At 43.3% G+C, this 13,874-nt stretch overlaps 1 protein-coding gene across 4 annotated transcripts in view; it reads left to right on the top strand.

Annotated features, from left to right (window-relative positions):
• COL4A6 (collagen type IV alpha 6 chain) overlaps window positions 1-13,874 on the top strand; it is a 271,820-nt gene that overhangs the window by 190,250 nt on the left and 67,696 nt on the right. For 3 of the 4 annotated variants that reach the window (XM_040442327.1, XM_040442328.1, XM_040442330.1), the window contains exons 19-24: window positions 412-561; window positions 1,731-1,829; window positions 6,552-6,712; window positions 8,669-8,848; window positions 10,284-10,467; window positions 13,202-13,255. In XM_040442327.1, the coding sequence (XP_040298261.1) occupies window positions 412-561; window positions 1,731-1,829; window positions 6,552-6,712; window positions 8,669-8,848; window positions 10,284-10,467; window positions 13,202-13,255 (828 nt within the window). The remainder of the gene's footprint in view (window positions 1-411; window positions 562-1,730; window positions 1,830-6,551; window positions 6,713-8,668; window positions 8,849-10,283; window positions 10,468-13,201; window positions 13,256-13,874) is intronic. The other variant, XM_040442329.1, reaches the window with a different exon arrangement.

Here is a 13,874-nt window from a genome sequence, read left to right as displayed (position 1 = left end):
AGAAGAAATAGTAGCGTTGCGGCACTCACCAGGATACAAATGGATAAGTTTATTGAAACTTCCTTGGAAGTGGATACATTGGGGATCCAGGGGCGGACACACTGTTGCACTAGAAAGTGAACCCAACTTGTGAACTGTATTAGCTCCCAGACAACTTTGTCAGGAACAGGTATAACTAAAAAGTTGAAGAGAACTGTCTGCTTAATAGTGAGATGTAATGGTTGGGGGTCTCCGGGACACATATGAGATCAGAGCTTCATGTAACTCTTCTGCTGTGTATGTATAGCTTGTGACACCACACTGTGTGAGGAACATGTCTTTACTCCTCAGGATATGTACATGCTGGAAGTTCAGTAATTTATGTATTTTTTTCACAATTACATATTTTAATGTGACGTTCTTCTTTTTCAGGCTTTCCTGGTAGTCCAGGATTTCAAGGTGTTCCAGGATCTAAGGGGGAAAGGGGAGACAATGGAAGACCAGCTTTTGGGCAAAATGGTACCCCAGGAAGAGTTGGTCCACTAGGGCCACCTGGCCCACCAGGGCCACCAGGACTTCCAGGTATGATTTTTATACTATGCAGTTATCAGCATTAATTGTAGTAACACAGACAAGTGCAAGAGATACAAAGTCATGTTAGGCCTCTTTCACACTTGCGTTGTCCGGATCCGGCGTGTACTCCACTTGCCGGAATTACACTCCGGATCCGGAAAAACGCAAGTGTACTGAAAGCATTTGAAGACGGAACCGTCTTCAAAATGCGTTCAGTGTTACTATGGCAGCCAGGATGCTATTAAAGTCCTGGTTGCCATAGTAGTAGTGGGGAGCGGGGGAGCAGTATACTTACAGTCCGTGCGGCTCCCGGGGCGCTCCAGAATGACGTCAGAGCGCCCCATGCGCATGGATGACGTGTCCAATACGATCACTCTGGAGCGCCCCGGGAGCCGCACGGACGGTAAGTATGCTGCTCCCCGCTACACTTTACCATGGCTGCCAGGACTTTAGCGTCCCGGCAGCCATGGTAACCATTCAGAAAAAGCTAAATGTCGGCTCCGGCAATGCGCCGAAACGACGTTTAGCTTAAGGCCGGATCCGGATCAATGCCTTTCAATGGGCATTAATTCCGGATCCGGCCTTGCGGCAAGTCTTCAGGATTTTTGGCCGGAGCAAAAAGCGCAGCATGCTGCGGTATTTTCTCCGGCCAAAAAACGTTCCGTTCCGGAACTGAAGACATCCTGATGCATCCTGAACGGATTTCACTCCATTCAGAATGCATGGGGATAATCCTGATCAGGATTCTTCCGGCATAGAGCCCCGACGACGGAACTCTATGCCGGAACACAAGAACGCAGGTTTGAAAGAGCCCTTATTATATCAAAATAAGTTGATTTCTTGCTTTTCTATGTTCACATGAGCATTTATTTCTAAGAAGTAACTGATCACAGAATTAATAGGAAGTTTACCTCACACGGCCACTTGATATTTTTTCTTAGTATAATTGATCTATGCTTTAGATTAGATGTCTTACAAGTACATATGATCATAGAGGCTGATGTGCCATTGGCACAGACAAGGCATGATTCTGTTTCCTACTGAAAAAGTCAAATCCTTAATTCTTGATTTCTGAGTCAAATTAGGTTGACAATTGCTTTATTATTAGGTTAAAGAAATATTAGATTGTTGAAATGAGGAATAAGATAATCCATTTACTGTTATCCATTTTCATTTAGCTTTTCGTTCACAACGATTAGAAAGAGGTGAGCGTGGGGAACCAGGAGAAAATGGTTTGCAAGGGCCACCAGGAAAAATTGGAGCCAAAGGAAATAAAGGTGACATTTTATTTTACTTTGTTACACATTCTTTTACGAGATACATTTATGTGAAAAAGTAAGGTTACTTTCACATTAGCGTTTTTTGCGGATCCAGCATGGATCTGCAAAAACGCTTCCGTTACAATAATACAACCGCATGCATCCGTCATGACCGGTTGTATTATGTCTTCTATAGCTATGACGGATCCGTCTTAAACACCATTGAAAGTCAATGGGGGACGGATCCGTTTTCTATTGTGCTAGATTGTGTCAGAGAAAACGGATCCGTCCCCATTGACTTACATTGTGTGTCAGGACGGATCCATTTGGCTCCGCTTCGTCAGACGTACAGCGTTTTGGTGTCCGCCTCCAAAGCGGAATGGTGACTGAACGGAGGCAAACTGATGCATTCTGACACTCCATATAAGTCATTTTTATACATGTAGACGTATCAATAATTGATTCTTTTTTAAACAGTATACTGTATACAGATGGAGGTAATGTAATTGCAGAAAAAAACAACAGAGGCTGCATAAATTACTTCTACAGAAGAAAACAAAAGAACATCAGGGCTAGCATAAAGTTTTAAAGTTTTCCATTGAAGACCTAGGCAGGGGCGGATTGGCCATAGACCCTAATATCTTGGTGGCAATGCCCAAGGGCCACCCGAGGCCTCCTCATGGTCGCCAGCCAGGTACATAAAGATGCTCTCAACATTAATTAATGTAGGAGCATCAGGCACTTATGCACCTGGCCAGCGGCCATAGATGCTCTCCTGATTTCAACTGTATTGCCATCCTCAGAACGACGATACCGTTTTACAGTATACTGTGGCGTGCTCAGCAGTATTTTGTGCTGCACTGTGCTATTTGGTTCTGCAGGGGCAGTATTTTGTTCGGTATTGTGCTGTCCCTGCCCTCTGTGAATTTGGACCCGTCTACAACATGGACTTTTAGTTTTTTTCTCGCCCATATACATTGGGCGACACAGGAACCGTGTGGGTATAGCTATGTCCTCTAGGAGGCATTGACACGCCTGTTAGCTCCTCCCCTGGCAGTTATACCGCCTCCAGCCTGAATTGCATTTCCACTGGGTTCACCTGCAGTACCTGCCGTATGCATTAGCCCCTTCCATAGGTGGCGTGATGACATCACTGGTTACAATGTGTGCTGTATGCATTACCCCCTTGCTTAGGTTAACTAATTGCTCTCCCACAGGGTACAGGACTCGCCATATGCACTAGTTCTCGCCGTGGGCCTTAACCCCTTCATAGGTGGAGTATTTTACCTACCACTGGCTTAAGTACTTGCCGTATGCATTCCACCTTCCATAGGTAGGGTAATTGCACCACCATTTTATACGGTCCCGACTGTCGCGCTATCCTTCCATGCTTCCTGTTGCATTACCCCCTTCCACAAGTGATCCACTAGCGTGGGAATAACTAAACATCTTCGGATGCTGCAATTCAACTGCGCCACGGCTCTAGGTGCCTTCGCTTATTTCACAAGGGGGCGTGGCACAGTCAGTACCCGCGGGTGCCCGGTACTCTTACTCTAGTGGTATATGGGTGCCGCCAATGGATACGGTGGCTATTCCTCATTGTATCCTTCCTTTCTTTTTGGTGCTGGTTTTGGGCATGATTATAACATCCCCTGTCTTCCCAGCGGGTTACCTAGCATCACTTTTGTGTCCTAGAGACCCCCCATCTCCATGGGCCTCCATTGTTTCAGTCGGTCATGATATTGTCCGCATCAATACGTAGTGTGTACACCATTGCACATATATGGTGAGTATGTTCCAGCGAGTCGAGTGTTTCACTGACTCTGTATTCTCTATCCACCGCTCCTCCTTCTCTGGGAAAGTGGTTATGCGGGCACTCTGGTTTAGCTGCTACAGCATGTTCTCCTCCACAGGTGCATCTTTTTGCTAATGCTCGAGTTCGTGGTCACTGCAGTGGGACATCCCCCTCAGGTAGGGGTCCTACCCTGGCGCTAGTTTGGCAGTTGCTCCTGTTCAGCGCCCTTCCAGGTAGAGTTTTTAAGGTTAGCTCTACTTAACTGGGGCAGTATGGTATGTGGCTTCTAAGGATAGTCTCAGGCCTCCCCCTCAGCTTTGCGCTGACGGGGCAAGCGCTGGCTACTACTGTGGGAGCGGTATTGCGTTACCACTACATACTTGGGTTCTTACTGCACAGCTCTTTCGTCAGGTGGTGGACTCTTCTACCACTGAATTTGGTGGCCTCTGCGGGTGGCCCCCTACTCTGCAGGGGTATGGGGCTAGCAATACAGTGTGACTCCGCTTGCTTGGCTTCCTCCTCAGGAGGAGTTTTTGCACAGCCACTTAATCCTTGGCTACTTCTGTATAGCGCCAGTCTCAGACGGGTAATGGGCTTAGACCTAGCCTATTCTTCTCCTGTCTTTTTCCTCCTCTGGCTCATGGTTCATTGCCACCCCGCATGCCTTGGTAGTTCCTACGTTACTACCTTCCCTCATCTGCATTTGCACAGGGTATTTGTTTGGTGGCCTTCCATTTCCAGAAACGCTCCGGTCCCGACTGATGGGCTGTGGCGCCCTCCACATCCCTTCTTCTACAGGGACTCCTTCCATTGGTCCAGGTTTCCTAACGGTATCTACAAGAGCAAGAGTTCTGGAAGCATGCGGCGTGGATGCCCTGATATCTCCTTGGCGGGAGTTCTCCCTCCTTACGTGTTTTTTCCCCTTCCCCTCCTACCCAGGGTTCTATGGAACATCAAGATGGAGGGCATTCCGACAAATCCTAGTCGCTCCGGATTGGCCCCGTCGCGTGTGGTACGCCGACCTTGTTCTCCTTCTAGGAGACGTCCCTTGGTCACTGCCACTCAGAGACGACCTTCTTTCACAGGGTCCAGTCTTACATCAACATTTAGGTTCTTTGGTTGACGGCGTGGCTATTGAAACCACCATTCTGATGTGGAGAGGGTTTTCGGCGGACGTCATCCGCACTATGATTCAGGCCAGGATGTCTGCATCACCCAGGATCTATTATAGGACCTGGAGGTCCTTCCTGGGCTTCTGTGAAAGCCAGGACATCCCCTCACTCCGTTTTTTCTCTCCCCACGGTCCTATCCTTTCTACAATCAGGGTTGGACCTTGGTTTAGCCCTTAGTTCCTTGATGGGTCAGGTGTTGGCGCTTCTATCCTGGGGCAGCTTTCCAGCGTCCTCTGGTTCCCCTGGTGCCCACGGAAACCTTCCTTCAGGGAATGGCACATACGGTTCCTCCGTACCGTCCTCCTCTACTGCCTTGGGATCTGAATATAGTTCTCTCAGCGTTCCAGTCTTCTCCCTTTGAGCCCTTGCGGGAGATCTCACTCCGGCTCCTGTCCTAGAAGGTAGTTTTTTCTTGTGGCTATCAAATCCATCAGACGGATGTTTTTCGAGTTGGGGGTGCTCTCTTGCCGAAAACACTTCCTGGTTCTTCACAAGGTTAAGGCAGTTCTACGGCCCATTCCTTCTTCTCCCGAAGGTGGTCTCTGATTTCCATATCAATGAAGAAATGGTCCTTCCTTCACTGTCCTTCTCCTTCACACCCTACGGAAGGGAGTTACATTATTGGACATTGTCAGAGCTCTGATCATTATTTGACAGCCTCCAGTCCCTTTCGGCGTACGGAACCCCTTTTTGTCTTCCGGAGGGTCCTCGCTAGGGATTGGCAGCCTCCAAGGTGGCGATTGCACGTTGGATTCAGTCTGCAAGTGCTGAAGCATACTGCGCCCGGAGCAGGGTTTCGCCCTTCGGTGTCACGGCTCACTCCAGATCGGTGGGCGCTTTCTTGGGCTCATAGGAATAACACTTCGGCTGCACAGTTGTGTAAGGCGGGTACTTGGTCTTCCTTACACGTTCACAAAAATTTACCAGGTGCATACTTATGCATCGGCGGTCGCTGCCTTGGGCCGCGTGGTCTTGCAGGCGACAGTTCTTAGATGCCTGCAGGGACGCTTGCTTCCATGTGTCTGTGGTTTTTCCCTCCCTGTGGACTGCTTTTGGATGTCCCACGGTTCCTGTGTCCCCCAATGAATATGGGAGAGAAAAGGAGGTTTTTGTATAACTTACCAGTAAAATCTCTTTATCGCTCTTCATTGGGGGACACAGCACCCACCCAGTATTGTTGCTCGACCACAGTTGTGGCTGTTGCTGGTTAGAACCCTGTTGGGTCCTTTGACATGGTTGGAGTTCCACGTGTTTTTCTTTCGTTGGCTTGCTTCTCCTACTGTTTGTACACAAACTGAAGCTCTCTCTCCAGGCTGGAGGATATATAGCTGCCAGGGGAGGAGCTAACAGCTTTTACTAGTGTCAACGCCTCCTAGAGGACATAGCTATACCCACGGTTCCTGTGCCCCCAATTAAGAAAAAATCTCCTTTTTCCAGAGCGACTTTAAGTTCCCAGTCTACCCGGACAGATGGAGACATGTGCCAACAGTGCCAGGAGACATGTTAGAACAACTTCTCAAATGTGAAACAGTGAAAAAAAACATTCTACATAGAGACATTGGGATACAAATGCTTGTTGGAGATTGTCTCTGAAAGGAAATGCCAAATCTGTGATTTAATATCAGTGTGATACCAACATTATTGTTTTTTCTTCTTTCTGTTATGAAGTCTATGTATGAAGTATTGCCTCTGGAGGAATGCGTTATATTCATCATACCAAAGCCATTTTGTGCTTCAGGATTGTTATAAGCTTTTATGTTTTCATACTTTAAGGAGACTTTGGTGACTGTGCATGCCGTGGTGGTACTGTTGGCAATGGAAGAGTTGGAGATCCCGGACCTGCAGGCCCACCAGGAACTGATGGATTTCCTGGATTCGATGGACAACCTGGCGATCCTGGCAGAAGAGGATCAGAGGGCCCAGCTGGACCTCCTGTAAGCAAATTTTGTATAACTGTAACTAATCAGAGGTAAAAAATTTAGAAAAATCTAGGCAAGACATGAATAATGCTGCAAGGGATTATTAATTCTGTAAAGTACTGATGCCTAATTTATTATTAAATAGGCAATGTTTAATTGGTGTGAGTCAGAATGAGTAGAATGGAGAGGATTTGGCACTCCGGCATGGAGGACTATGCCTGTTACTGCACCCCAGTTCCATTGATGTGAACGGGATTGATCTACAGTACCAGGCCCAAGCACACTTTTATATTCAGCGCTATGCTTGCTGATTGGTGGTCATTGGGCCTTTTCTAATCAAAATTTGATGGATAAACTATCAGTGTCCAGAATATCCCAATGATTAATCGTATGTACAGTATACGCCAGTAGGCTATAAAATAAATCATTGTAATGTATTATTCACACGTGTTTGTTTTAAAATTGATTTTAGATGCTTTTTTGTGTAAAATGACAGAATAGATTTTACTGTACACAAAAAATAGCAAAAACTGGAATAAAACTGGTAAGTGTGAATCCATCCTAATTGTGTTTGTAAAGAGAAACTGCAGGAGACACATGAAAGTATACCCACCTCCTCTTCTCCTCATCATTATTATAACAGTGTTCTCCATTTCCTCTGTGCAGCATCTAGCTTGCTTCTTTTAATGATCTTGACTTTAAAAATCACTGCAAGCAGTAACTTTGATAACTACATGTTCCATAATGCTTTTCTCAGGTATCTCAGATAGGTGTGATCAGATTGAATTTACCAAGAAGCTCTAGTTAATGTGAAGCAGGAAGGTGGAGGGACAGAAATAAACTATAAATAAAGAACAGGCACAGGAGGGGCTTTAAACTGTGCCCCGTACAGTAGCATGTATGTGGCACTTTGCAGACTTATAGGAACTGTACTGTCAGAATTGTATTTTCTTGTTTAAATCAAGTTTATATGTTAATAATATTTCTTCAATTATATGCCTTTTTACATTTTTTTTCTTTATTTTTTTGTTTAATTTTACATGTAACTATATTTAAAAATAAATAAATACATTTTGTAGTTTTCACGCTGGTTCCTGTGCCTCATAATAGACAGACACTTTCTGTTATTTAGAAAATAATTCTCACCAGTCATCTCATTATTATCACATGAAGGATTACACCTCTATTATAAAGCTGAGGCAGATAACACAGAATCCACCAATGACAATAGGTGAAACCACATCTCTAACTGCCGTTAACACAGCAACAGGTTAGGCAACTTGGCTACCTTGTAATCACGTACAGAAAAAAAATAAAATAAAAAATATACAGTCTATAAAAGGAAGGAAGATGGTGAGAAAAGTATATATTTCAGTATCTTGTTTTAATTAATAAAAAATCCCAAAACATAGGTGATAGATTCTTGTTAAGGCCACTGAAATTAGGCAGATACAACTGGATGGCTGGCTTACGTCATTTATAGGCAGCAGAATGACAGAAGAAGTTATTCATATTTTCCCTTATCACTTAGTGCATTCTTGATTTGCTGTCATACAATAACCCAGGTATAATCTGCCTGTTAGTTTCTTATTCAGAAACCTACCATAGGCAGAGACTACACGATGTGGACAGGCATTGTTACAAATTTTGTAATAAGTCCATTGTGAACCTGCACAAAATCCACATATTTTATATTAAAAGCTGTGGTGCAAATGTGCAGCAAATCCACAGCAGAATTTAATTAGAAAATTCACAGTATTCCACTGAGATTTTCTATGCTACATGTGTAAGAGGTTTTTGAAACGCCACCTATAATCCCACCTACAAGCTATGTCAGATTTCTGCAGATTTTTTTCAGTTAAGAATCCACCCCATTAATCTGTAGTTAATTGTGCACTACATTAACTTATCCTTACCGTACTGATTCTTATCTATTTTATGTCCTGATAAGATTAGCTTTTTTATCCTTAGGGATCTGCAGGACAACCTGGTGGTCCAGGACCAAAAGGAGAAAAGGGAGATCCAATATTTCCTTCTGGCAGAGGATCACGTGGAGACCCAGGATCTGTTGGACTTAGAGGGGCACCTGGATTTTCGGGAAACCCAGGCAGGGATGGCCGACCAGGGTCTGCTGGTCGAAAAGGCGCACCTGTAAGCTTTCATGGAACTGTTTAGCTATTTAAACATATATTAGATAAATGCATGTACAATGAACAGTATTTCTTAATTTGATTAAGATTTGCATTGTAGGCCCTAAAAATGCCCATACATTAACATAATTGGGTGCCTTTTGACTCTGCCTGATGGCGCATGTTGTAAGAAAGAAGAATCAGAAATATTGGATTTCAGTATGATGATCCTTTGCTATCATGGGAGATAAGATGCTACCAGAGGTGTCTAAAACTGGCTTATTCCCCTCTCAATTAGTGTGCACACTCAGCAGAGCTAGTATGTATAAGTTGAACGAAAAAGCTGTTGACTGAACAAGCATTTGGCTGACACTATTTCATATGTATGACCTGGCTTACAACTGTCAACAATCTTTAGAATAGATCAAGAAATCCATCTAATCTGCCTATTTATAATTTTTCTCTGTAAATTTTGTTTTATTTTTTTTATTTTTTGGGGGGAAATTACAAGTCGGCATTTTTTGTTTTCACCCGTCTCATTGTCTATTTCACAAACCAATTGCTGTTGATTTACCTTTCCATCAATGAGAAGTCTGTTTCAAGTTTTAACTACCTAATAGGCACACAAGTATTAACTACCTAATAGGCACCAAGGTTGCCAACCCCTTTAAAGGGGTTTTGTCATCTCAGACTTTGATGGCATACTAGGCTATACCATCAAAGTCATATAGGTGCAGGTCCCACCTCTGAGACTCATACCTAACTCCAGAATGGGCCCATGAAAGTTAAGGAGAGTGGACCACGCTTCATTCATTTTTATAGGACTTCCAAATATAGCTGAGTGAGCAAGAGATTTTCAGCAGGCCCATAGAAATGAATGGAAAGTGGCCGCGTATGCCCACTTCAAGTGTCCTGTTCAGGTGTCCTGCGGCACCTGAAGGGTTAATTGCCGCGGATCGCAGTGCCCTGTCAGAGGCAGGAGCCGGCAATGTGTTTCTGCCACCGTCTGCATTTGTATTAAACGTTAGTTATCATTGGTGGCGCAGTTGCCACAGCCCCTTCCCTTTTCTCCTCTCATTGGTGGCAGCACAGGGGGAGGGAGAGACTGCTTCCTTCTTCCCTGTGCTGCTGAGGTAACATGGCGCACAGCCTAGTATCGATGAAAGATAAATCCTGGTATCGTATCGATGCCGGGCTAAAAGTATCGATTGGGTATCGAAAGTTCAATACCCGAAACAACCCTACATACATCATGCAGATGATGTCCTTGGTTAGATTCAAACCTGGGACCCTAGCACTGCAAGGCACCAGTACTAACCACTAAGCCACAGCGTTTTGTACCTCAGATCTTGCACCGTTTATGTTACCCATCTCTGGACCAAGGAAATCAGGTTTTTTCATATATGTTTTGCTTATTATGGATTTCTGTATTTATTATTGCTTGTTTAAATGTCTAGGGTGAAGGTGGAATTGGCAACCCGGGGGAGAAGGGTTTTCCAGGTCAACCTGGTCAAAAGGGAAGTCGAGGAGAAAGTGGACTTCCAGGTGTTGGCTTTCCAGGTTTACCTGGTTCTCGTGGGCTTCCTGGTGACCCAGGTTTACCGGGACTGGATGGACGAGCAGGTGAACCTGGACCTCCTGGTATGTATTTTACAGATCTTCTATTTAACCACTATGTATCTTTTTTTCTATGTATTTAAGAATTATTCTATTGAAAGAAATTATTCTACTGAAAGGTGACAACTTATAGTACTATAATTTTTTTGTATATTTGTAAATGTAGATATAGTCCTCATAGACATTAGATTTTCAGCAGATCCCTTAAAAGTAAGCAAACAAAAATGGAATACTTACTGCTAGGTAAAACGGCATTATTGAATTCTGCAACATGTTTTATTTCAAGATGTAGGCTAAGTAAAGCAACATTATGTATATGTAGATTGTATGTCGTCCTACGTAGTAAAGAGTAACTCCAGCCAACCTTTCATTTCCAGGGATCTCAAGTCTCCCTGAAGTTCAGGGAGTCTCCCGCTATTAGATAGCGGCTCCCTGACACCCGCATGTGAGACAATATATCCCGGAAAGGTTTACTGATAGCAGAGCAGAGAGATAAGAGAAGTGACAGGACACAGAGTTTAGATTACAGGTTGAATTAACCCTTTAGGGTCAAATTGGCTTCTCAAGGAGGCATCTTCTTCTGTCTCATTCAGTAGCTATAGAACTATTGAGAGAGATGTATTTTTTTAAAATACATTTACACATTTACCCCTCCATTTTAATTATATTATTTACCCCAGTGTTAAATACCCCCCCCCCCCCCCCCCCCCCCCGATGCTTGTTTTTTTCCTACAGTGGGGTAGATAATTACACACAGGGTTCACTTGCTTCTTGTCAGCTCAGCGAATGAACCGAAGATTTGATTCATGAATCGGTTCATTTGAATGAACTGATTCAAATGAACCGATTCATGTGAAAGATCCGAACTTCCCTTCTCTAGTTTACTCGCAGTAAACCTTTCCGGCAACCTGTAGCAGTGTCCTCTTCTCGGCGCGTGCGCACAGTGCAAGAAGAAGCCGATGCCAGCAGTCCGCAACGGCGCATCAGGCTGAGCCTGTGCGCACGCGCGGGATCTCAAAGCGGGAGGAGGGAGGGAGAGGCGGCACTGAGGAGTAGAAGGCGGCGATGCGTGCGGCTGGGCACCATGCATCCACAGACCTCCCCTGCTTGGGCACCTTAATTCAGTGATTGACAGGTTAGTAAAACCTGTTTTTCCGCAGAATAAAGCCACAAATAGCTTTTATAAGGCCACCTTAGAAATCAGAATGCTACTGGACATGAGCATATGTTTAGCTCACAGGGCTTATAGGTGGTGACAGAATCCCTTTAATCATATACATAAATATGATAATTTGGGGCAGGGTAATGAGCCCAGTCCTCCACACCATAGAGCAAAGTGTGCAGATACTGCATATGTCTGGAAAATGTAATAAAAAGTTTGTGAAAGAAAAAAAAAAAAGAAAACCTCCCTGAAATGAGAAGTGCACCTCCCTGAAATGAGTTTTTGCAGGTTGGGATGTCTGCATTTCTAAACTAGCCATTCTCAACTCACCCCACTGAAATGTAAGCATTCAACTATGCGAAGTACTTGAAAACAGTCTACATGATTTGGGCTTATGCACACAGCAGATCCATGAGCATGGAGCTTGTCTGGCCATACAGTATTCCTTATGGTTCTATAGAACATAGATACATAGGGCTAAATATCTCCATATTTCAGCATTGGATAGAACTAGTTTTCAGTTTTCTTGGCTGCCATATGAATCCAAGAGAAAAAAATCTTCATATGAGATTGTGCCATGCAGAGGGAGACATACTATGGCTGTGTACAGCTGAAAAGCTAGTGCTATGTACTATTCTAAAATATGATATTTCTTAACAAACTGCAGATATATAGCATTCAATGCGGCTGTTTAAATAAGGATATATATATATATATATACTGTGTAATCATATATATGATAATGTGCTTTTATATGTATATTTTTTTACACTCCTTTCTTTCCAGTATCTGTAAAGAATAAATCAAGGCAACTGGACTTACTGTAGATTTCTTGAAAACATTTCACTCGTTCTTCCGACGAGCTTTCTCAATTTCTCAATTCTTTCTTTCCAGTGCATCTCCGTCAGTCAAAAATAAATGAATAATTGCTATTTTATCTATACAAATAATTTTCATGATATGTTTGTTTTTGGCAATTACAAAACAGCAGGAAGTACTATTCCAGTTGCTATTTGGTGATAGCTGATTTGGGAATCCATTCCAACATATCCAGTGCTATCAGAGGGTCAGCTGCAGTCTATGCTTCTCCAACTCGAGTTTTTTTTTATAAAAAGTTTTGTACCTTCTCTTCCTGCTTTTGCTTGTTTAATAAATTATTTTCAATTTTCTGCTTTTGCATATTTAACTTGTGAAATCAGCCAAATATATTCACTACAATGGTGATGTGTTAGTAAAGAGTCTTCTATTTTACAATAGTTGAAGGCAAATATAATCAAGTTGTACTCAGAGCTCAAAGGAAATTGCATGTCAGTAGTGAAATAATGAGTTCTGTAATTCATCCCAGCCCAAAAAATATAGTGTTAGCATCCATATTGTGAAACATAGCACAATGGGTAGAGGCTGAAAGCCAAGGCTTCAAGCTTGAGAAATGAAAAGAACTCTATATGAAGAGTAGATCACTTAGTAACATAAATGTACATATTTAAGACGTCATCATGTGGGAATGTGAATATATTTGTGCTGCTGAAAAGCTTCCTCTCTTGAGGGATTTTCTTACCTATGTCTAACCTGTCATCCTTTGCTTAACTGGTATAGGTGACTGCTGCTGCGGGGACAATGTTGGTAATGGAGACTTAGTCACAGAGGGAGGTGAGAGGATAGATCCTAGAGGTTGAAGATAAAGACAGCTGTGGGATCCATCTGATCTCCTGGTGCTGGTTAGAACCTCTGGATTTGCATGCATGTTACATCTGGTCATTCAATCCATAGCTTGGTAGACAATTTTAGGAATGTTTGTACACAGTGATGAGCAACCTTTTATACATTAAGCCATATTCTGACTTCGGTCAATCATAACTTGCTTTGTGATGGTGAATGCTGTGGTACCCTGGTAATGTTACCCGCTTTTAGGCTTCCCTTCACAGTGGTTGTTCACTACTGCCTCAGGCTTGGAATTGTGCCAACGTTTCAATCTGCTTGCTAACCCATTTTTAATGTTATCATAACAGCTAAAGGTGCTTCATGTGTATGTGAAAATGGTGCAATAGTAACTAGTGTAGCAGACAGAACATTTTCAACAACACATACACTATAGTGTTGAGGTCAACTTACAGCAACCTCTCATCACATTTTGTGATGCCTTTGTAAGTTGAGTGTAAGTGCCATTTACTTACAGTGACATGCAAAAATTTGGGCACCCCTAGTCAAAATTACTGTTATTGTGAACAGTTAAACAAGTCGAAGATGAAATAGTCTCCAAAAGGCTTGA

The sequence above is a fragment of the Bufo bufo genome, chromosome 8 (genome assembly GCF_905171765.1).
Source record: "Bufo bufo chromosome 8, aBufBuf1.1, whole genome shotgun sequence".
In the NCBI taxonomy this organism is placed as follows: domain Eukaryota; kingdom Metazoa; phylum Chordata; class Amphibia; order Anura; family Bufonidae; genus Bufo; species Bufo bufo.
This window is presented reverse-complemented; position numbering and strand designations above follow the sequence as displayed.